The 25741-nt window shown below is 44.8% G+C and overlaps 1 protein-coding gene across 1 annotated transcript in view; it reads right to left on the bottom strand.

Moving 5' to 3' along the window:
* The window catches only part of PDILT (protein disulfide isomerase like, testis expressed), a 36878-nt gene extending 12498 nt beyond the window's left edge, over positions 1–24380 (bottom strand). Inside the window, exons 1-4 of the mRNA XM_060124716.1 lie at positions 24179–24380; positions 9530–9736; positions 3126–3259; positions 2072–2209 (exon numbers count right to left, since the gene is read on the bottom strand). Of these exons, the coding sequence (XP_059980699.1) occupies positions 2072–2209; positions 3126–3259; positions 9530–9736; positions 24179–24380 (681 nt within the window). The remainder of the gene's footprint in view (positions 1–2071; positions 2210–3125; positions 3260–9529; positions 9737–24178) is intronic.
* Positions 24381–25741: the final 1361 nt, after the last annotated feature.

Consider the following 25741-nt stretch of genomic DNA (forward strand, 5'->3'; position numbering starts at 1 on the left):
CATAGGCCTTATTGTCCCCTGGATAAAGCCTATACTCTTTCCTGGCCGTAACAATAGTTTAATAATCCTAATTAGACTTATGGAGAGCTCATGTTATACCAGCCACAGTTCTAAATATGTTATATGTATTAACTCATTTAATCTTCATAACATCTCATTGTGCTATATACTATTATTTTGCCCATTTTACAGTTGAGGAAATTGAGGCACAGAGAAGTGAAGTGACTTGCCCAGGGTTGCTAAGGTAGTAAGAGGTGAAGCCAAGATTCCAAGCCAGGCAATCTGAATCTAGTGCCCATGTTCTTAACCATTAACAGAGACCAAATCTCTCCTAAATGCATTTCCAAGTTTGCTATTTGGTTTTTGATTTTGTGATTGGGTTTATTCTGCAGAATTTTAAAATTTTTGTATGATCCAAAGTTATCAGTATTTCTTTTCATACTTTCTGGGGTTTCTGTCATGCTTTATAAAGGGGCTTTTCCCCTCCCTCCAAGTTAGAAAGCAGTCTCTCCCATGGCATCTTCTGGTCTTTCCACAGTTTTATTGTTATATTTTTAAATCAGGGATCAATCTGGAATTTAATTTGGTGGAAGGAGTGATATATAGATTTAGCTTTAGTTTTCTTCTTTCAAATGGCTACCCAATGCTAGTCATTGAATAACATGACTAGCATATTATATGCTATTTTCCCTACTGGTCTAAAATATCATCTTTACCATATACTAAACTTCCACATGCATTTGGATCTATTTCTGGACTCTATGTTCATTCAAAGCACAAATCAGCTTATTTTATTCTCCAACTTAGAATCTTTCAATGACTTCCATGGGCCTAAGTAAAACACAATGGCTCACAGTCTTCTCTATGAGAAGACTTCTCTCTGAGAGTCAACCAGCATCTGGATATCACTCCACCTACTTCCTGTGTGGCCTTAGGCAAGTAAGCTAACCTCTCTGAGCCATGTCTATAAGCAATGTGGTTATTGTAAGGATTTAGCTTTGCGTGGGGAGGGAGTAATGCATGTTCCAGGAACCAGACCACAGTGTCTAGAGTAACACCGTTCAATAGAATTTTCTGTGATGATGGAAATGCTCTGTAAATCAATGCTATTGAATACAGTGGCCACAATCCACCCGCTAATCGCTAGCTTGATTGAAGAACTAAAATTTTAATTTAATTTTAATGTAAACAGTCACATGTGAGTAGTGGCTGCCATATTGGACAGCTCAGATCTAGATCCCAGAGGGAAAGAGGAGGAAGGTTTGTAATAGAGGTTAGACCGTGGAAGGCTTCGTGGGCCTCATCAGGGACTTATCTTTATCCTAAAAATTACAGGAATCAGTTAAAGGGCTTTCAGTTGGAAGGAGGAAAGCGACCATCAGATTTTAATTTCGGAAAGATTTTTCTTTAGAGGACAAGATGAAATGTGGTAGACCAGTTGGATGTATGTTGTATTAGGCTATGGAATATGAATGGTCACTTGATCTAGGATGGTAGCAGTAGAAAGAAATGGATATATTCACAGGATATTTTGGATTTAGAAATCAATGGGATTGGGCTGATGGACTGGTTTTGAGGGAGGTGTTAGAATGATGCCTAGGTGTTCTGGCTTTGCTTACAGAGGAGCTGAGAGAGATGGTGACACCATTCATTAAGAGAGAAAAGACACTAGAAGAGGATCTGGAGGGGAGATTATGACTTTAGGCATGGCCATGTTGAGACATCTAGTGATGGATATAAAGGTCTGGAGATCAGAGAAGTCTGGCTGGAGACAGAGATTTGTACGTCATGGGTGATGGGGAAAGGGAGATGGACCAGAGGAAAACTCGAGGCAGAAGATTGAGCCTTAATTAATGTCATTTACTGGTTAAGGAAAGGAGGAACTCCCAATGGAAAATGGCTAGAAAGGCCAGAGAGACAACAGGAGACTGATTTCCCAGAAACTGACTAGTCCAATGCCCCTTAGTTCACAAGTGCAGAACCAGAATTTATACCCAAAGCCCACACATACACACATAGTTCATTATTTTGAACTAGAGCCCCCTCACTAGCAATAAGACCAAAGTCCTACCTTTCTGAACACCAGAACACTGTCAAGGGTGACGTGGAAACGCCCAATGGCATTTCTAATCAAAATCACTCCAAACGTTAGTTCTGGGAAGTCTTTGATCACATCATAGAACAACTCTGCTACTTCTTCCTCTAAATCCTGTTTGGGGAGAGATGTCTGATGAGGCTTTGGTAGGAAGCAAAATGCCTGGATTTTTTAAGGACAGGGTGAAAATAGTGACTAATTCATCTCTTCACCTTTCCAAGTTCTGTGGTTTTGCTGGGCCACCTAAATCCACTTTCATGGATGTTTCATACCCGGAATACTTCTATGGCTATGACTAAGCCCAAAATAGGCAAATCCACAGAGATGAATGGAGAGAATCGATAAACTTGACCTTTCCCAAGTATTAGCGTGAAGGCTGTTCTAACACAGGTGTTAAGACTTTTTAACATTTATTCCTTAATTGCTTTCAGAAGAGGCCATTGATTTGACCACATGTGGTACCAAATATGAACTTGATATCACGATACGGTTGTAGTTTCAGCCTTCTTCTTTAGCTTGAAAGAAAATTGGGGCCAAAAACGATGTCAAAATGTAGGATGGGAGAGAAAAAGGTACAAACTCTCCCCTTGTATAAATATAATCCCAAAGTTCTGACTTCTACTCAGAGAAGGGGAGGAGTCATCAAAGTCATAGGAAATGAGTTAAGATGTATAAGAAACTCATTCTCCAAAAGCAAGAGCAATTTGCAAATCATTTATCATTCAGTGATATTCTAAATGAACCCCAAAAAAGATCAGTTATACTATCAAAACCACTTCAATATATGTCAATCTCCTCTCCTCTCTTCCCATTACCGTCCACCTTTGCAGTTAGCTTCTCTTACCATTTCAGCTTCCGTTTCTTCTTTATTTTTTATCCTGCAGTTCCCCCAGAAAACCAGTTCATTGAAAAAGGAAGAATGGGCATGGAATTAACCTAAATGGGAGACCTCTCCTCACCCTACCCACCCTCTCAGACACAGGATTCCCCATCAGTTGAGAAGCCACCTCCCACCTCTTGAATGCAGTACCTGGAAGAAGCCGATGATGACCAAGGGCCTGGAATTCACAAACTCTGCTATCTCACTGGTGTCAGAGAACAAAAATGCTTTCTGGCTAATTTGTCTTCTCAACCAAACAACCAAGGCAGTAGATTCAACCACTCCTGGAGAGAGACATACAATTAAATGGATCCCACAGAAGTTTCCTCTTGAACTGGAGCAAGTCCTGTCTTCCCCAAGTTAAATGAGTAGAAACCTCTTGTCTTGGATTCCCACCCCTTGAAGTCCAAGGTCAGTTTCTCCTCTCCTCCCCACCTGAGCCCCAAAACGTGAACATTAACAACAGCAGCTAAACTTGACTGAGCACCTACCAAGGACCGGGCACCGGGCTGAGCATTTTGCATGTCTTACATCCCCACAATAACCCTATGGGATACATATTCTCCCAATCTTGCAGATGAGGAAATTGAGGTTCAACTTTGCCATTGGCCACTCCGCTAGTGAAGCTGGGAATCAAACCCGGGAGGAAGCATGCCCAGCTGTGTTTTCTTATTCACCCTTCAAAGTGACAGGAGGATGGATTTATTTTTTTAAAACATATAGTTTTAAAATGTAATTAAAAAGGCCAGCTAGCTCTGCACCCTTGGGAGAATTCCATTATCTCCCTGGGTCTCCAGTTCCTTAGCTGAGACCTAGATGTCCATGAGGTCATACACCCTGACTTCCATTTCTCAGCTATCATATGGGAAGTGCCAAGCACACAAAAGGCATCTAAAATCGGGACACATCTACCATATCTGGGGAGACATAATGGTGTGCCAAAATGTACTCAAGGCTACAAATGGACTTGTGTTTGCTAGGATCATCAGTTTCATATGGTGGCAGGTAATGTAAAGTATTACTTTCTGTCAAGGCCTGCTATAGAATATAATGGATCGTTTAAAATGAGTTTATGAGCTAAAGCAATGTTTGTTGTGAGTAGCTTTGGACAACATATTGGGTTGGCCAAAAAGGCCAATACAAAGGCCTTTATTCTTCACTCCTTCACTCGTTCATTCATTTGATAAATATGCATTGGGTGCCTATTACGTTACTGAATGCTGTGCTTGGTCCTGGGGATAAAATGGTGAGCAGAGACGAGACTATGCAGCTCTCATTCTGTTGAGGAGGGCAACTATCAAATAACTGCACAAACAGCTCTCATTCTGTTGAGGAGGACAACTATCAAATAACTGCACAAACAAGGGTAAAATCACACCCAAAGTAAGTATTCAAAAGCAAAGTTCTATGAACCTATATAAAAGATACACGACCTAGACTGTGAAGTCAAGGAGAGCTTCCTGGAGGAAATCACTTATGAGCTGAAAACTGAAGGATACATAGGAGTTAACAGGAAGCAACTGGAGAAGGAAAGGCGGAGAAAACAGCCTGTGCAAAGGCCCTGTGGCAGGACAAATTGCTGCCTGGGGCTTGAGGAATGCACACTGAGTTGCTAAATCGACTGGAAAGGACACTATTTTCAGTATGTTTGCTTACTTTTCCTAAGAACATTAGGCCTTTTAAAAATTTATAATGCAGTATGTTTACATGCATAAAGGTATACAAATTACAATGTATAGTTTGATGAATTTTCATAAAATGAACACACATGTATAAATATCACCCAGATAAAGAAATTGAACGTTATCAGCCCCTCGGAAATCTCCATGGTGCCCCCTCCCAGCCACTACCCAACCCTCACCTAGAGGAAACCATTATCCTAACTTCTAACCTGCTCTTGAACTTTCTATTGAGTCATACAGTATGTGTTTAGGATCGGGCTTCACTATACGTGTGAGATTCCTCCATGTTGCACCTGTAGATTCGTTCCCCCTGCTGTGTAGCATTCCATTGTGTGAATATTCCGCAACTTATTTATCCATTCCCTGTTAATGGGCATTTGGTTTGTTTATAGTTCGGGGCTATTAAGAATTAATTCTTGTGCATGTCTCTAGGGGCACATTGTATGCACTTCTGTTGGGTACATGCCCAGGAGAAGAATTTCTAGTCATGGGGACGCTGTGTCCAGCTTTAGTAGATACAGATTAGACCATTTAAAAAGCCACAGTGAATCAGGCCTCTAAAAGTTCGTAAGAGGATGATGTGGTGGTCTCAAGGGACAGAGGGGGCGGGGGAGGCTTCATGCCACCCTCAGACCATGGCTCTCCACCCACTGCAGTCACTCCCTCCTCCTGGACACCAGCACCAAGGCTGAGTTTCTATTTTCACAGTCATCCAAGCCATGTTTTCGGACGAAAGAGGCACATATCATGAAAACAAACTCTTTCTCTTAAAGGCTTTGCCTGAAAAAGTTGTCTTAAGTGACCTGAAAGGAATTGGTTTAGAAATTCTGAAAATACCAAAAAAAGGTGAATAAAACCCTTCCAAATGGGTTTGAACTACAGGTCCTCAGAACCACTGCTCTGATTTCCCTTTGTGCTACTCTCTCCCTCTGTCCGCACTCCAGCCATATCCTTATCATCGGCACACTGGGCTTGGCATCCACCAGGCCCTCTGCCCGGGCTGTCCTTTCCTCTCAGCTCTCAAGGGCATCTCACCCTGCTTATTTAATTCTCAATTTGGTCTTTTCTTACTCTCCCCTCAATCATTCTCTATTTTATGACCTGTTGTATTTTCTTCACTGAGTCTGTTTCTGAAGCTATGATTTTTTCCTAACTTTCTCAGTAGCTCCTGAGGGGGAACAGAATATGCCACCTCAAATTCTACTACTTTGGCATATTATTTTGAATTAAAGTTACTTGAGAAATAGCCTGTGCAAGAAGGATGTCTGACCCTCCTTTGTCCCTTCGAAAGCAGGAAATAAATCTCCCATGTAGAGGTACCCTCCCTATACCAGGACGGTAGACTACATCCTTATCACCAGACGTAGGGATTTAAGGTCAAGAAGGTTGTATAAAAAAACCTTGTTACTTCCTCACTAATTTGCTACCCCAAGCCCAAACACCTTTGCCTTGTCAATTCTTCACAACTTTATTGTTTCTTTGTCTAAAAGTTGCCTGTTTTGGTCACTTTTTTGAGCCTCGTATCTTTGGGACTCCTGTACGTTATCAAATTAAATTTGTTTTTCTTCTTTTACTCTTTCTTATGTCAATTTAATTATTAAACCAGCCAAAGAACCTAGAAGGGAAGAAAGGAAACATTTTCCTCCCCTACATCCTGTAGTGTCTGGCTCACAGTAGGTGCTCAGGAAATAGTTATGGGATGAATGGATGAGGGGAATGAATCATTAGATAACTCGGTTTGAGGGAACTTGATCTTGGACCCTCTTCTCTGGGATGGATGAGCTCCGTTTGCCCTTCTGGGCCCCATAGGACCGAGATAGCTCTGAACTTGGCAAACAGCTTGTTTCTGAGCTCCTGCCAATCGGGCACTGTCCCCACTAGGCAGGTCCCTCTCCTGGTGCTCGGCTCTGAGCCTGAGGACACAGTGACAACCGAGGTATGAATGCCGTGTCAATGATTGACTGGGGCCAGAGCTCCGCTGCATATTTCCAGGCACAAGCTGTGAATGCAGCATTAATTGAAGGCCTGGAGGCAGCCTGAGTCCCCCTCCCTCCAGGGAGATGGCCAAGGTCAAGTCTCCCACCATCAGTCCTTGGAGACCAGAGGAGAACCTGGACTTGAAACAACAACGACTAAACCCCACCTGCCTCTGAGGGAAGTTTTCGTAAAAGTCACAGTGCAAGAGGCCAGTAAAGTACTGCCACTCCCTTAGCTCAGGAAGTCCTGTCAAGTGGCAGAACTGGCCTTAGTCATTCTTTTTAGGAAGTGAGAAATAGAGGCTGCTTCAAGTTCTCACAGCTAGCGCTCGTCCTAAACTCTGGGCTCTGGCTCCGTCCCGGCATCCCGCTGCCTCTTTCCATGGTTGGGGGTAATACTGAGGAAGAAGGGGATGGTCAAGCCCAGTACAAACATGGGCTGGCTCCTTAATTGTGGGGCCCTTGCAATTCCACCCCATTCAAACTCAACATATGCATTAAAAACCTAAGTGTTCCAGGCACTAGACTAGGGTCAGGAAACTAATAGTTTGAGGATAATAATAACCACATCTGCCGTTTACTTAAGAGGACAGCACGGTGTACAGCAGGGATCAGTCAACTGTAGCCCATGGACCAAACCTGATCTGTCAACTAATTTTATAAATAAAGTTTTATAGGGACACAGCCTCGCCCATTTGTTTGTGTATGGCTCCTTTCTCACAGCGTCAGCAGAGTTAAATAGTTTCAACAGAGATTGGTTTGTCAGGCCTAAAATATTTACTTTCTGTCCTTTAGAGAAAATATTTGTGGATCCCACTGCTACTTATCTGGGGAGCCTTGAGAGTTATTCCACCCTCTGCACCTCAGTTTCCCCATCTATAAAAGCACCTCCTATACTGTGTTATGATATCTGAGAAGGGACTAGAACAGTGCCTGGAACACAGTAAATGCCTCAGACATGTGCAGACTTATTCTTTCTTCCTAGGAACCCTTGGAGGTAGATGCCTTTACCATCCCTACTTTACAGATGAGAAAATCAGAATTCAACAGGAGGAAGTGATTGTTCCTCAGGTATGTAGTGAGGATTTGAAGCCGAGGTGTCCACCAGCTCTGGCAGCCTTTTAGGAGACCCCAGGAAATGAGGTGAGATTGGCCTCTGCCCTGTGCTGTCAGTTGAGTAGACAGTGAGGAAGAGATACAATTCTGTGAGATGAGATCTTTGAGGGGGAAGCACAGGCGCCGTGGGACCACAGAAACCGTGCAGGCACCCCGACCCAGGCAGTCAGGGGAGACTTCCTGGAGGAGGTGATAGTGAAGCTTCCTGAATGGCAGAGGAGGTTCCAGGCCTGGCTCCCAGCACAAAGGGAGCTCAGACAGTCTGGAAGTCGCTATGCTGTCACCTTCCTCCTCTAAGTGGAGTTGGACCTCACCTGTCCTTCAGGAGGTGAAGGCATCCCAGAGCCTGAGCCACTCCATGAGGAGATATGGACTTTGACAAAGTAACTTGGGGCTTCTGGTTTCTTCACAGCCCTCCCCCAAACCAACACATCACAAAGGGCTCCTCGCTTAGGGTCAGTGGCTGGCCATTGAGGGTTGTCACTCGGTGCACAGGAAGCAGCAGTTTTTGTCCCTTCTCTCACTCCTGCCCTCTCTCCCCATCTCTTTCTCTTCCCCTTGCACACACCAGCCTCATACAAACCAGCTGGGAGCCTCAAGGCTCCAAGTCTTTTATGCAACCTGCCCTGAGGCTGGCTCTTCAGCACATCTGGCCTGTGTGTCTCACACCCCCTTTGTGTCCATTCTGAGAACTGCAAGGCATCCTGCAGCCCCTGTACACGGTGGCCCTCTCCCCGTTGTCCCTTTGGTTCTTGTAACAACTCTCCAACAGGCTTATTGCAAACCTGCTAAACGCCAGGCCCTGAAAAATACAAACTCAGTGTTCTGAGATTCAATCATGCAACATACACGATGGGAACATTCTACTAACATAGTAAGGGCTGTGCTGGGCACTTCTGTGTTCATTAGTTTTATTCCCTCCATCCATCTATCCATCCACTGTGCATACGTTTATGCAACCATATATTTGACACTCTTTAAACTTAGGACCTGCTATGTGTCACACTGAAGCACAAAACTCTTCAAATTTCCACAACATCAGGATATGACACACGGTAGGTTCTAAATAAAAGGGTGTAGAATAAGTAGATGAATGAGTTAACTAAATGGAGGATGATAGAAGCGGAAGGGTTTGGTAGTCACCCTGTCTCAAGCCCGTCTTGTTCTAGCAACTCCCAGTCTCCGTTTCGAGCAACCAGTGCTTCCTCGGCCTGGGACCCTGTCAAAATCATTCTAAAGTGGAAGAGTGCGGTGGGAGTGGGGAGATAGGTGAGTGGGGACCTCACTCTCTGGTCTCTGTAGTTTATAAGCCATGTGCATCCCTATCCCACCTCATGGCGCCTCCAGAGCCCACCAGCTGAGATGCAAGCTGTGGTGGAGGCGGCTACACGTGCACCGAAATCTTTTACTTCCTTTAGACATAGAGCAGGGCCGTATTTCCCAGCCTTTCTGTTGGGTGGAGCGATATTCGCCATCTCCAGGCCTGGGCCACGGACACCACTGGTGGCGCCCCTTTGCCTCTCGGCACCAATAGCTGGCCAGATACAGAGGGAAGGGCAGGAAGCTCGGGGGTCCTAGGGGAGGACAACGTCACAGGCTGGAAGGAACCTGGGTCCTTGAAAGACTGTGGGGAACAGAGTCCCCTCATCTCCACCCTCTGGCTGCTAACTGGGTTCCGTGCAAGCAAGAAATAAACTTGTAATTCTGCTAAGCCACTGAAATGCAGATGTTTGTGTTTCCATAGTTAGCGTTACCTTGATTGACACGGAAGTACCATTACCTTTGCAGCTGATGGGCTCCGATCTATTGCCCTCAAAAAACAGCTTCAATTCTGGGGCCTTCTTGACATCAAACTCCTTCCGAAGTTCCTTCTCAACTGTGATGTCCACTTTGCCAAAGCCAATCCCGTTCTTGCCTTTGCCCATGATCTCCACGGCTTTGCCCAGCTCCTCAGCTAAGTTCCTGGATTGCTCTGAGGACGGGTTGTCTGAAAGAGGCAGTATGAAGACAGAACTCACTAGAGCTTTTCCTGCCTCCCTGTCTCCCAAGGAGGAGGTTTTGTCTGGCCTGCTTAGCTCCGGGGCTTTTCTGGTGCCCCACTGCTAGTGGGTAGATTCAGAAATGTGACAAGATGTGAGACACACGGTTCAGGAAATTGATCAGTTTGGGAGACACACATCAGGTTTCTTTGGGTTCGGTAACACTGGAAACAATACAACTTTGGGCAACTTAATCTCCTGAAGCTCCAATTTCCTCATAGATAAAGTGGGGAAATAGTGGCTACCTTGGGAAGTTGTCAAAAGATTTATTTTACAATCAGTTGTATTGTGCTTATTACTTTCTAAGAGTTTTACATGGATTAAGCCATTTAATCCTCCTAGTACCCCATGGGATAGGTACTGCTATTATTATCTCAGTGTTATAGATGAGGAAACTGTTGCACAATTGAAATGACACCTACTTGCCCAAGGGCCCATGGCAGCAGGAAGTATAGCAGGATGGGACCCACTCGCTCTGGATCCGGAGTGCTTGCTCTCTAACCTCCACTGGGCATGTCCAACCCTTAGCACAATGCCTAGAACTTGGTCAGTACATAATGCATTCTTACTAGCACCATTATTATTGTAAAATTTCTATCAGAATTTATAGTGAGGGGGAGAGAAAGAGAGAGAGAGGGAGGGAATGAGGGAGGGAGGGAGGGAGAAGAGGGGAGAGAGAGAAGGGGGAGAGGGAGAGAGAGGGAGGGAGGGAGAGGGAGGGAGGGAAGGAGGAAGGGGGAGGGAGGGAAGGAGGAAGGGGGGGGAGAGAGAGAGAGAGAGAGAGAGAGAGAGAGAGAATGCCATCTAGTGGAAATTCCTGGACCTAACAGGCCAATTTGGGCCCCTCCAGTTGCCCTGTATCTGCATGTAATACAGCAGGGGATTCTCTCGTGGAAAGAAGGCCAGATGTGGGAAGGGTAAGGATGGAGGGAGGTTATGATGACCTCCTACGCACTCAGCCCATCCCCTTGGTCTGGGGTGTTGAAGAGACCTGACACTATCATATTGCTGGGCAGCGGGGTAGCATTTGGAGTGAGGAGCCCTTTTCTGGAAAGAGCCTCAGGGGCCTGACATGTGATCTCAGCAGCAGGAGAGGTCTTCCTGGCCTAAATGGGGGGGTGGGGTGGGGGCTAAAAGGCAGGCAGTTTTGCCTCCCTTCCTCCTGAGAGGATTGTGAAACTGCAGGCCCCTCGCTGGTCCCTCACCGACTGGTGTCTGCAGCAGGTGGGCCGAGCCAGGGCAGGGGGTCATTAATTCCCTTTCAAGCCAGAACAGTTTATCTTTTTCAAACTCCCTTGTCCATCTGGAGCATTTGGAAAAAGTGCAAATCACTTCCAATGCTATGGGCAAGTTCCAAGTCCCACAGAGAGGGCTTTTGTAAAGCAAAACCCAGAAGGCTAGGCCTGGGACAGTTGGCACACGCCCTACTGCCAGTCAGCACACCTGCTCCAGTGATGGAACCCGAAAGTGAAAGATCGTTTTCATTAAACTCCCAATCAATGGACAGGAAGTGGGAATTTTTGCCTCTCTTGTAGATCGATGCCTTTCCACTGCCTGCTTTGTCACCATCGTCGCCTTCGATACCCCCATCCATCACCACCAGCAGGTGCTGGCCTGTTGCCAGCCACTCCGGCCTGCAGGCTTCTCCTCTGCCTCCCTCGTGGAGTCGGCAGTGCCTGGCTCAGGGCTGCTAACTGACATAGCATCCAAATCAGAGTTTCTAAGGGTACGAGCTTGGGGCAAGGGAAACACTTGTCTAAACAGTGGAGTTTTTGAGGTTCCACACACAGCCCAGTGGTCTGCAGTGTCCAAAATAGAAGTGAGAGATAGAAGTTGTGACAGCTGGGATCTGAGAGCTGGATGGATGGGACCTAACAGTCACAGTAATGGGATTCATTCACTCATTCATCTGACAAATCTTTTTTAGAATCTTCCATGTGCCAGGAAATGTTTTAGGTATTGGGGACTTAACAACAAACAGATTGATAAAAATCACTGCTCTCATTGGAGAAGGAAGAAAATAAACAAAATAAAGAAGCAGACTATATTCTATGTTAGATGCTAAGTGCTATGGAGAAAAAAGAAGCAGAGGTGGAAGTTGGGAGTGTCAGGGGGATGGAGTTTAAGTAGAGAGGCGAAAGGAGGCCTCACTGAGAAGGAACGTTTTAATAAAGACTGAAGAAGATAAGGGAGCAAGCTGTGCGCTTGCTTACAGGAGGGAGAGAGTTCCAGACAAAGGAGCCATACGTGCAAAGGCCCTGAGGTGGGAGCACGTGCAACATGTTTGAGGGATGACAAGAAATCCATTGGGTCTGGAACAGAGTGAGCTGGGGTGAGGTCAGGTGACACAGGCCGTGTAGACCACCAAATAAACTTTGGCCTTTCCTCCAAGGGTTGTGGAAATTACTGGAGGGTCTGGAGCCGAGTTAGATGTGATGACTTACTCTTTTACTGGATTGTTCTGAATGTTATATGGAGATTAGACCAAAGAGAAAAAAGGAGACTAGCTGGAGCCACTGTAATAATCCAGGTGAGAGATAATGGCTTGAACCAGGCGAGCAGCGGTGAGAAACGGTCAGAGCCTAGAGGGATCTTGGAAGAGTTGACAGGATTTACTGACTTACTGACGGATTGGAGGTGGAGTGTAAATGAAAGAAATCAAGGATGACGCTGACCTTTTGACCTGAGCAACCAGAAGGATGATGATGGTGATGATGATGGTAGTAATGACAACAAGATAACAACGTTTATTGAACACTTACTATGCCAAGTGCTTTGCTAAGTGTTACACGCATTATCTTGGTGAATCCTCAGAACAACCCTATGAGTCATCTGCTGTTACAGGTGAGGAATGTTAGACAAGGAAACGGAAGCCCAGAGGTCTCACAGCTAGTAAGCATGAGGCTGAGTGCAGCTCCATGGCTGACTGACTCCGAGATCCACGCTCTAACTGACCTCATAGGTAAGCTGGTCTGAAAAATGTTCCTTTTTTCCTGGAGGGGTGGGTTTCCCATCTCCCCTGTTCTGAGTGGTTCTCATCAAAGCAGATAGCCTCTGGAGAGCCAAATCCACTCTTTACAATTTACAGTCCTATTTACTAGTTTCTGTCTTTTTAAAATTTGCCTTTAGGGCTTTGGAGCCTTGAATCCTGAGTGTGTAAAGGTGAAATGGATGCATACACCCCTCAGGTCTTGGTGCCTGTCTCATGAGGCATGGAGACGCAATTCAGCTGTACATTCATTGGAACCTGGGCAAAGCAGTGCCCAGTGGACAGTGGACAGGCAGGGAGCCTTTCGCTGGGAGGCTGAGAGCTCCTATAGGTATAGCCCTCCTCAGGTTCTAACTCCACCTAAGGTTCATCTTCTGGCATATAGGGGGTACTCAATTAACATGAATTCCTTAGGTTGTCTCAAAAAACAGAGACAGTTATGGTGGCTTACAGCACCGGTGGTCCAGGCAAGGTGCTTTTTAAACATCTCTGCACTTCCGTTTCCTCATCTATAGAATGGGGGTAGTAACAGCTCCCGTACCTTAGAGTGAGCCCACATAGTAAGACAAGGTAAGCAAAGCTCTGGCACAGAAGTGCCCAGTAAACATTAACTATTATGATGACATGGGGGGAATCTTGGTCTTGCTCTGACCAGATGCTCTCTGGGGAGGGAGAGTCCTATGGAGATATCAGGATCTTCAGCAGATCTTCTGGTTCTGGGGGAAGGAAGACAATGGTGACCAGCACCAAGTCATCCAACACAAGGCTGAGGCCTATTGTGTGGCTCTCCCGTGGGTTTTCGGGTAAACAAATGGGACCCAGGGTCACATTAGCGTTGTCAGTGGCTCTCTGACTGTCTGCTTGGTGTGTAAATGTGTTAATGGCTAATGGACCTAGATCAATGTTTGCCTGGGTCTTTAGTAGATAACCCCAGTCTCCCTTTTCTGAGCAGCCAATGTGGGTCACGGTAGGGACTGATGGATGGGGGAGCTGTGAGTGTAGGGACTGGAGATTAGCTCCCAGCACAGGGAGCTGGAGTCTGCATGTCTTTAGACTGTGGTTCTCAACAGGGCACATTTGGCCATATCTGGAGACATTACTTGTTGTCACATCTGGAATTCTACTGGCATCTAGTGAGTAAAGGCAAGGGATGCTACTAAATACCCTACAGTGCAGGGACACCCTCCTCACATCACACACACACACACACACACACACACACACACACACACACACACACACACACACCAAAGAATTAGCCAGCCAGGCAGGGTCTTGGTGCTCCGGCCGGGTGTCAAGCCTGAGCCTCTGAGGTGGGAGAGCCGAGTCCAGGACATTGGGCCACCAGAGACCTCACAGCCTCATGTAATATCAATCGGCGAGAGCTCTGCCAGAGATCTCTGTCTTAACACTAAGACCCAGCTCCACCCAACGGCCAGCAAGCTCCAGTGCTGGACGCCCCATGACAAACAACTAGCAAGACAGGAACACAACCCCACCCATTAGCAGAGAGCTGCCTAAAGTCATACTAAGTTCACAGACACCCCAAAACACAGCACCAGGTGTCGCCCTGCCCACCAGAAGGACAAGATCTAGCCCCAGCCACCAGAACACAGGCACAAGTCCCCTCTACCAGGAAGCCTACACAAGCCACTGAACCAACCTCACCCACTGGGGGCAGACACCAAAAATAATGGGAACTACGAACCTGCAGCCTGTGAAAAGGAGACCCTAAACACAGCAAGTTAAACAAAATGAGAAGACAGAGAAACATGCAGCAGATGAAGGAGCAAGGTAAAACCCCACCAGACCATGATCCAAAATCCTGGAAACAGAATGGAGAAAATACAAGAAACGTTTAACAAGGACCTAGAAGAACTAAAGAGCAAACGAACAATGATGAACAACACAATAAATGAAATTTAAAATTCACTAGAAGGAATCAATAGCAGAAAAACTGAGGCAGAAGAATGGATAAGTGATCTGGAAGATAAAATAGTGGAAATAACTACCACAGAGCAGAATAAAGAGAAAATAATGAAAAGAATTGAGGACAGTCTCAGGGACATCTGGGACAACATTAAACGCACCAACATTCATATAATAGGGGTCCCAGAAGAAGAAGAGAAAAAGAAAGGCTCTGAGAAAATATTTGAAGAGATTATAGTTGAAAAATTCCCTAACATGGGAAAGGAAATAGTCAATCAAGTCCAGGAAGCAGAGAGTCCCATACAGGATAAATCCAAGAAGAAACACAAAAAGACACATATTAATCAAACTATCAAAAATTAAATACAAAGAAAAAATATTAAAAGAAGCAAGGGAAAAGTAACAAATAACATACAAGGGAATCACCATAAGGTTAACAGCCGATCTTTCAACAGAAACTCTTCAAGCCAAAAGGGAGTGGCAGGACATATTTAAAGTGATGAAAGGGAAAGACCTATAACCAAGATTACTCTACCCAGCAAGGATCTCATTCAGATTCAACGGAGAAATTAAAACCTTTACAGACATCAAAAGTTAAGAGAATTCAGCACCACCAAACCAGCTTTACAACAAATGCTAAAGAAACTTCTCTAGGCAGGAAACACAAGAGAAAGAAAAGACCTACAAAAAAAAAAACCAAAAAATAATTAAGAAAATGGTGATAGGAACATACATATCAATAATTACCTTAAATGTAAATGGATTAAATGCTCCAACCAAAAGACACAGACTAGCTGAATGGATACAAAAACAAGACCCATATACATGCTGTCTGGAAGAGACCCACTTCAGACCTAGGGACACATACAGACTGAAAGTGAGGGGATGGAAAAAGATATTCCATGCAAATGGAAATCAAAAGAAAGCTGGAGTAGCGATACTCATATCAGACAAAATAGACTTTAAAATAAAGACTATTACAAGAGACAAAGAAGGACACTACATAATGATCAAGGGATCGATCCAAGAAGAAGATATAACAATTGTAAATATTTATGCACCCAACATAGGAGCACCTCAATACATAAGGCAAATACTAACAGCCATAAAAGGAAAAATCGACAGTAACACAGTAATCATAGGGGTCTTTAACACCCCACCTTCACCAATGGACAGATCATCCAAAATGAAAATAAATAAGGAAACACAAGCTTTAAATGATACATTAAACAAGATGGACTTCATTGATATTTATAGGACATTCCATCCAAAAACAACAGAATACACTTTCTTCTCAAGTGCTCATGGAACATTCTCCAGGATAGATCATATCTTGGGTCACAAATCAAGCCTCGGTAAATTTAAGAAAATTGAAATCGTATCAAGTATCTTTTCCAACAACACTGTGAGACTAGATATCAATTACAGGGAAAAAACTGTAAAAGATACAAAGACTTAGAGGCTAAACAATATGCTACTAAATAACCAAGAGATCACTGAAGAAATCAAAGAAGAAATTTTAAAATACCTATAAATAAATGACAATGAAAACACAACATCCCAAAACCTATGGGATGTAGCAAAAGCAGTTCTAAGAGGGAAGTTTATAGCAATAAAATTCTACCTCAAGAAACAAGAAAAATCTCAAATAAACAGCCTAACCTTACACCTAAAGCAATTAGAGAAAGAAGAACAAAAAATCCCCAAAGTTAGCAGAAGGAAAGAAATCATAAAGATCAGATCAGAAAGAAATGAAAAAGAAATGAAGAAAATAATAGTAAAGATCAATAAAACTAAAAGCTGGTTCTTTGAGAAGATAAACAAAATTGATAAACCATTAGCCAGAAAAAAAGGGAAAAGACTCAGATCAACAGAATTAGAAATGAAAAAGGAGAAGTAACAACTGACACTGCAGAAATACAAAGGATCGTAAGAGATTACAACAAGCAACTATATGCCAATAAAATGGACAACTTGGAAGAAATGGACAAATTCTTAGAAAAGTACAACCTTCCAAGACTGAACCAGGAAGAAATAGAAAATATGAACAGACCAGTCACAAGCACTGAAAGTGAAACTGTGATGAATGCAAGAATTCTTCAATATATGCAAATCAATCAATGAGATACACCATATTAACAAACTGAAGGATAAAAACCTATGATCAGGGGCTTCCCTGGTGGCAGAGTGGTTAAGAATCCGCCTGCCAATGCAGGGGACACGGGTTCGAGCCCTGGTCTGGGAAGATCCCACATGCCACAGAGCGACTAGGCCCGTGAGCCACAACTACTGAGCCTGCGCGTCTGGAGCCTGTGCTCCACAACAAGAGAGGCCGCGAGGGTGAGAGGCCCGTGCACCGCGATGAAGAGCGGCCCCCGCTTGCCGCAACTAGAGAAAGCCCTCGCACAGAAACGAAGACCCAACACAGCCTAAAATAAATATAAAAATAAATAAATAAAAATTAAAAAAAAAAACCTATGATCATCTCAATACATGCAAAAAAAGCTTTCAACAAAATTCAACAACCATTTATGATAAAAACTCTCCAGAAAGTAGGCACAGAGGGAACCTACCTCAACATAATAAAGGTCATATATGACAAACCTACAGCCAACATCGGTTCTCAATGGTGAAAAACTGAAACCATTTCCTGTAAGATGGGGAACAAGACAAGGTTGCCCACCCTCACCACTATTATTCAACATAGTTTTGGAAGTTCTAGCCACGGCAATCAGAGAAGAAAAAGAAGTAAAAGGAATCCAAATCAGAAAAGAAGAAGTAAAACTGTCACTGTTTGCAGATGACATGATACTATACATAGAGAATCCTAAAGTTGCTACTTTAGGATTACAGAAAACCACTAGAGGTAATCAATGAATTAGGTAAAGTAGCAGGATACAAAATTAATACTCAGAAATCTCTTGCATTCCTATACAGATAAACCCACACACATATGGTCACCTTATCTTTGACAAAGGAGGCAAGAATATACAACGGAGAAAAGACAGCCTCTTCAATAAGTGGTGCTGGGAAAACAGGACAGCTACATATAAAAGAATGAAATTAGAACACTCCCTACCACCATACACAGAAATAAACTCAAAATGGATTAAAGGCCTAAATGTAAGGCCAGACACTACAAAACTCTTAGAGGAAAACATAGGCAGAACACTCTATGACATAAATCACAGCAAGATCCTTCTTGACCCACCTCCTAGAGAAATGGAAATAAAAACAAAAATAAACAAATGGGACCTAATGAAACTTAAAAGCTTTTGCACAGCAAAGGAAACCATAAACAAGACGAAAAGACAACCCTCACAGTGGGAGAAAATATTTGCAAATGAAGCAACTGAAAAAGGATTAATCTCCAAAATATACAAGCAGCTCATGCAGCTCAATATCAAAACAACAAACAACCCAATCCAAAAATGGGCAGAAGACCTAAATAGACATTTCTCCAAAGAAGATATACAGATTGCCAACAAACACATGAAAGGATGCTCAACATCATTAATCATTAGAGAAATGCAAATCAAAACCACAATGAGGTATCACCTCACACTGGTCAGAATGGCCATTATCAAAAAATCTACAAACAATAAATGCTGGAGAGGGTGTGGAGAAAAGGGAACCCTCTTGCACTGTTGATGGGAATGTAAATTGATACAGCCACTATGGAGAACAGTATGGAGGTTCCTTAAAAAAACTAAAAATAGAACTACCATATGACCCAGCAATCCCACTACTGGGCATATACCCTGAGAAAACCATAAGTCAAAAAGAGACATGTACCACAATGTTCATTGCAGCACTATTTACAGTAGACCTGGAAGCAACCTAAGTGTCCATCAACAGATGAATGGATAAAGGAGATGTGGCACATATATACAATGGAATATTACTCAGCCATAAAAAGAAACGAAAGTGAGTTATTTGAAGTGAGGTGGATGGACCTAGAGTCTGTCATACTGAGTGAAGTAAGTCAGAAAGAGAAAAACAAATACTGTATGCTAACACATACATATGGAATCTAAAAAAAAAAAATGATTCTGATGAACCTAGGGGCAGGAAAGGAATAAAGACGCAGATGTAGAGAATGGACTTGAGGACACAGGGAGGGGGAAGGGTAAGCTGGGTCGAAGTGAGAGAGTAGCATTGACATATATGCACTACCAAATGTAAAACAGATAGCTAGTGGGAAGCAGCTGCATAGCATAGGGAGATCAGCTCGGTGTTTTGTGACCACCTAGAGGGGTGGGATAGGGAGGGTGGGAGGGAGGTGCAAGAGGCAGGGGATATGAGGACTTACGTATACGTATAGCTGATTCACTTTGTTATACAGCAGAAACTAACCCAACATTGTAAAGCAATTATACATCAATAAAGATGTTTAAAAAAGGGGGGGGGGCATTAGCCAGCCAAAATATCAATAGTGCTGAGGACGAGAAACCCCACTTTAGAACAAGTTCAAGATCAAGCATGGAAAAGGATTCTGAGAATAACCCTCTCTCCATTCCATAGGGTGATTTATAGTGTACAGATGTGCTCACAAGTGATAAGGACTTCAGGGTGGTCTCCAACCCCTTCTAGTTCCTCAAGGGCCAGCCAACAAATTTCTCTGACCATTGCAGTGACCTACAAGCCCCTAAAGACTCTGCTCCTCACTCTTCTGATCTTATTTCCCACTACTTTTCAACAACTCAGCTTAGCCACCCTGCAGATTCCCACCTCAGGGCCTTTGCACTCGCTACTCCCTCTGCCTGAAATGCTCTCCTGGAGGTTGCTGCTTTACTGCCTTCAGGTCTTTGTTCAGTTGTCACCTTCTCAGGAAAGCCTTCCCTAGCCACCCTGGCCACAACAACAGCCGTACCTCCACCCACTCCTTGCACTCCCTAAGAGTTCTGCTTTTTCTCCATAGTACTTTCACCCTGAAGATATGCTACCTTTTTTACTTCTTTACCAGTTTATCTTGAGCCTCCCCTCTCTGGGATAAAAGTTCCATAAAGCAAGGATGTCTGTCTGCTTTGTTGACCACTCAGTGCCTAGAATATATCTGGTATGTAATAAGTATTCAATAAATGTTGAGTGAATGAATGAATGTCTCAATTATCAGCACAGTTTAAGATGGATTGAGTGTTAGACCTGCTCTGAAATGTAAGACAGGGACAATGAGACCAAGCCCTGTGCCTGGAATACAGGTCTCAGTAAATGGTCGTCCCCATCATCACCACTGTGGTCCTCATTATCATTCTCATTCACCATCTACATCATCATCTAACCTGCTCCCAGGGCACAATCTTGCCACCTCTGCTTTAGGGATGATTACTAATTACTAGTTAATGAACCCAGAAACAGCTCTTGTTAAGTCTCACTTTGACCTCTCTCTGCTAAACGTAGCCTTCCCTTTTCTCCTGTCTCATTCATGGGGAACATTGTGGGCCAAAGGAAAGCTCATTTATTCATTCAGCATCTCCTCAGGCCTGCCATGCTCCAAGCACAATCCCAGATGTTAGCAATCAAGAGATGAATAAGGGCTTCCCTGGTGGCGCAGTGGTTGAGAGTCCGCCTGCCGATGCAGGGGACACGGGTTCGTGCCCCGGTCCGGGAGGATCCCGCATGCCGCGGAGCGGCTGGGCCCGTCAGCCATGGCCGCTGAGCCTGCGCGCCCGGAGCCTGTGCTCCGCAACTGGAGAGGCCACGGCAGTGAGAGGCCCGCGTACCGCAAAAAAAAAAAAAAAAAGCATTTTCAATACAGTGTGGCAAATGCTATGAAAAGCAGTGTGCAGAGGGCTGAGTGAGCGTGGGAGGGCCTAGGTGGGAGTAAGGTGGACACAGCCTCTTGACAGAGCAATTCCATGAACTTAAACCTCACAATCCAGGTGAAGAAGTTCAGGAAGAACACTACAGGTGGAGGGAACTGCAAGTGTAAAGGCCAGGAGGCCAATGCCAGTGTCACCTACCTGGTGGCCACACTCAGAGTGTAGACCACAGAGTTCAAGTGGAGTGGAGAAGGAGGCCTGGTTAGGTCAAGCAGAGGACATTTTAGCCGTGTTAAGGAGTTTGGGGACTTAGAGAATCTTTGGGGGTTTTTAATCAGGGAGTGACCCAATCAGATTTGCATTTTAGAAAACAAAATTTCTCTGGGTACACTGTAGAGACGGCACTGGAGGGGGAAGGGAGACCATCTAGAAGATGCTGCAGTGGTTCGTGGCAGGGAATGGTGAGGCCAGAACTAAGGCCACGGCAGGGGGATGGGGAGAAATAGTGATTGCAGGGGGCTTCAGGAAGTGGTTTCAACAGGATTTGGTGACGATTAGAGACGAGAGTAGAAAGGAGTTAAGAATGATCTTGGATTTCTGACTTTGACATCATGTGGATAACAGTGCTGTCAGTCAAGACAGGACGTGAGCAGAAGCTTGTCGTTGGAGCAAATCAAAGATGCTGAGGTCTATTTTGGACACACGTGGCATTGAGATGTGCGAGGGATATCCAAGAGCAAAGATCACCCTGGGTGTTGGCTCTTGAGCCTGGGGTCCTTGGAGAGATGAGAAAGTGGGCAGCAGCTAAGGATTTGAGAGTTACCAGGGCAGTATTTCCCTGGAGACAATATTGGAAAGACCTATTTGTAAAAAGTCATTTACTCCTGGAAAAAAAGCTTTTATAATGCTTGCCCCAAGTCATTCGTTTTTCCAGAGGTGACTTGAAAGGGTCTGCCAGCTTTTGAGAATTCATTTTGATTTAAACTGTGTATTTGAAGGCATCAAACATTCAAATGAAATGAGTTGGAGTGTCTTTTAGATAGCATCTCTGCTGGTGTTCACTGCTTTGAAATACCTGCTGGTGGGAAGGCTTTAAATTTAAACTTTTCAAATTGGTTGTTATCAAGTGCAATTAAAGTATATAAAATGGATTAACTTCCTTTGTAGCCCCAGGTTCGATGTCAATCCAATCCCTAAGTTACAAGACAAAAGTTAACGCCCCAAAGAGCCATGAACTTGCCCTGCTGCCCTGATTAAAACACGGTAGTCAGGACTTCCCTGGTGGTACAGTGGTTAAGAATCTGCCTGCCAATGCAGCAGACATGGGTTCGATCCCTGGTCCGGGAAGATCCCACATGCCACGGAACAGCTAAGCCCATGTGCCACAGCTACTGAGCCTGCACTCTAGAGCCTGCGAGCCACAACTACCGAAGCCCCTCACCTAGAGCCCGTGCTCCGCAACAAGAGAAGCCCGCGCCCTGCAATGAAGAGTAGCCCCCGCTCACCGCAACTAGAAAAAGCCCACGTGCAGCAATGAAAACCCAACACAGCCAAAAATAAAAACAAATAAATAAGTTCATTAAAAATAAACAGAGTAGTCACGGGCAGAGCTTGCATTCTCACACGGACAGGATAGGTTACCCAGGCTTGGCGACCTGCTGTGCCATTCTGGAAGGTAAATGAGTGTCGCGATGTGTGTTGTGTCGTGCAAAGTATGTGGCTCTAAATCCTTCTGAGGGTCTGAGGGTCTAGCATTCAGGGTTTAAGGCTGCAGCAAAAAAGAGAAGATGGCTTAGATGTCTGACCTGTGCAAACCATTAACTCATAATCCACAGCAGGTAGAGCAGCTGCAGAGTTCTCAATTCTTCTGAGAAAGCAACCATAAAACAAATGTTCAAGTAGTGGCCCAAGTCTTGGTGTGGATGAGGGATGCAGGGAACAAGCTGGAGGAGTAGTTCAGCAAAGTGGAAATCATGTCCTGCTCACAGGCTCGTGTAAAGAAAATGGCCCAAACTGGATCTCTCCTAGGTCTTGCTCCATGGGCTTGAAGTAAAATTAGGCATGCATCCTGACACTTGGAAGGAAACAAACCATTAACAGCCTGAGCTGGATCGAAGTCAGAGGCTTGGAACTATTTTGATGGAACTTTACACAACAGCCATGCTCCACATTGGATGGAGGCAAAATGACCCAATTAGATTTTCCCTTCTGTGAACTACCAAGGTTCAGGGCACAACAAGAATGTTTTTGTTCTATGTTGCTATGAAGTAGCTGCACAAGCCAGCTGAGGAAGCACTGGGATCCCTGGTAACTGAGCTGCTGATACTGTCACTTACCCGACTCCCCCACTGAAGGGGCGTCACTCAGAGAGAATGTATCAAATGAGAAGAGACAAAGATTGAGGAAGGAGCTGGGAGGCCTGAATTTCAGGCAGGCAACACAAACTCAGATACCAGAGGAGTGAGGCAGGGGTGTGACCGTGTGGGATTGGCTTATCCAGCCAAGATGTGGTAAACTGACAAGTATGTTTTCTGATCAAAATGGGAAATCGTTATTCAGCTCCAGCCAACTGTCACATTGCAGGAATGTAAGCCAGTGCTTCCAGAACTTTTGTTTTTTCAAGAGCAGATGTAAATTCAATTTCAATTGTGAAATGTCCCAAAATAGGGAGACAAATAGTGGCACCACGCTGGGTCACTGTGAGGATTATATGACATTTACTGGGCTATAAGGACAGTGCCTGGCCCACAGTAAGTGCTCACTATGTGACTGTTAGGAAAACCCCTTCTACCCTGTCCCAAGGCACAGACAGGTCTGTGCCAACGTCTCAGGAAAAAGAAGTCTGTTCTCTCTATCAAAATGCGGGCTGATGCAAAGCCTAACAAATAAGCGTGGGCATGCAAACTTCAGACAGTAGAGGTGATGATCTAAAAGTCTTTCTCAAGAGCGTGCCCATAACTGTGTCCCAGCAACTTAACACGCGATCTTATTTAGTCTTCACAATCATCCAGTGTGGCCCTTATGTTCACGCCCATTTTACAGAGGAGAAAACTGAGGTTCGGAATAGTAAAGACACCTGAGGGTAAATCCTGGCTTCTTGCCTTCAGTGGGACAGAGGAGCCAGATACAAATCAAGACAAGAGTGGCAACATAGTATCTTGCAAATTGCTTAATTTCCCTGGACCTCAGTATTCTCATCTGTAAATTGAGGATGACATTATATATATTATTTTTAAAATTATTATTAAAACGTGTTCTCATGTGTTTAGCAATATTTAAAACTCCTCTGGGGACTTCCCTGGTGGCACAGTGGTTAAGAATCCGCCTGCCAGTGCAGGGGACACGGGTTCAAGCCCTGGTCCGGGAAGATCCCACCTGCCATGGAGCAACTAAGCCCATGCGCCACAACTACTGAGACTGTGCTCTAGAGCCTCCGAGCCACTACTACTGAGTCCACGTGCCACAATGACTGAAGCCCGCGCGCCTAGAGCCCGTGCTCTGCAACAAGAGAAGCCACCACAACGAGAAGCCCGCACACCACAATGGAGAGTAACCCCTGCTTGCCGCAACTAAAGTCCGCGCACAGCAACGAAGACCTAGTGCAGCCAAAAATAAATAAATAAATAAATAAAACTCCTCTTGCTGCCAGGAGAAAGGGGGCAGGTCTCAGCCCACCCATCACCCACTGCCCAGGAGTGAGGGACACTCACGGAAGAGCACCATCAAGAAGCGGGTCTCATTCAGCATCTGGGTCAGGCCGGCAGGTGTTAGCACCATCAGGTTTTTCTCCACCAGGATGTGCAAGGGCTGGGACATGTTGATGCTGGCTTCCTTGACGTCCACCTCTGGTGAGCCCTGGACAGGGCCGACACAAGAGGCCACCAGCAGCAGAGACATCCAGAGCAGCTCCATTGCTGTCCTGCAGCGACAGGAACAAGAACAAGAACCCTTATCAACACAGGTGGTGGGGCCCCATGTCATCACTCCCTCCCCATCTCCTTCCCTGCCAGGTCAGTCCTGATGTGGAGAACATAGCCTGAGCATGTCCCACTGCCTCCGCTAGCAGTGCCCACAGCTCAGCAAAGCAAGCTGGCAAAGGAGAGGCAAAGCGTTAGGTTAACCTCAGGGCCCACAGAAACGGCGCAGGGTTAGTTCAGAGGAGCACGGTCCCACTTGCAGCAGCAGAAAGCCAAATCACATGCCAGCCACTCAAGCCCACTGGCTCCCCGGACACTAAGTGAGAATTTTTCGGATATGAAACCCAGTCCAGAATCCCAGGGTGAGCCTCTGGGTCTCAGAGATGACTGGTCCAATCCCTATCACAGCCTCTGCTTCATGCTCCTCCAGCTCCTGCTTGAATACCTCTTTTGATGGGCAGCTCACTACTTGACAGTGTACCCCATTGGATTTTTGAGCAAATTTTCTCAAGTGTAAATATTTCTTTTAAAAGTAATCACCATAGGGGCTTCCCTGGTGGCACAGTGGTTGAGAGTCCGCCTGCCAAGGCAAGGGATGCGGGTTCGTGCCCCGGTCCGGGAAGATACCACATGCCGCGGAGCGGCTGGGCCCGTGAGCCATGGCCGCAGAGCCTGCGCATCCGGAGCCTGTGCTCCGCAACGGGAGAGGCCACAACGGTGGGAGACCCGCGTACCACAAAAAAAAAAAAAAAAAGTAATCACCATAATGCATACTTGTAAAAATTCCAAGCAATACAATAAAAAAATGTTAAGTAAAAAATAAAAATTTCTCCCATAACACCACCCCTGAGAAAGTGACCCTTAACAGTTTGAAATGAATCTTTACTGATGTTGAAAATGCCCGTATGAATGTATATTTGAATGTACATATGTAAACATAAGTGGAATTAGGTATGTGTACTGTTCATTGTTCCGATTGTCTTACTCAATGAGATGAAATATACCCCAGATACCTTCTGATAAGAGTACATATTAGATCTATAACATGATTTCCTTTCCTCTTTTTCTCTCATTCTTTTCTTTTTTATTTATTTATCTTTTTCTACAATTCTTATCTGTTAGAATGGTTTGGGTCAGCAGCTGCCTCTCTGTAAGTTCCACTCTCCCTGATAACATAAGTTTTCCCTAATAATTCAAAGCATAGGATCACTGTCACAGATCTTTGCATGTTCTCCACAAGCATAGAGCCATTTTCCTGTGTAGCATACAGACTACCCAAGTGTTTTAAATAAGAAGACATATAGCAAGTTCAGATTAAATTTCAGATTAAAGTTCAACTGAATTCCTTCGTTGAGC

The sequence above is a fragment of the Lagenorhynchus albirostris genome, chromosome 15 (genome assembly GCF_949774975.1).
Source record: "Lagenorhynchus albirostris chromosome 15, mLagAlb1.1, whole genome shotgun sequence".
NCBI lineage: Eukaryota > Metazoa > Chordata > Mammalia > Artiodactyla > Delphinidae > Lagenorhynchus > Lagenorhynchus albirostris.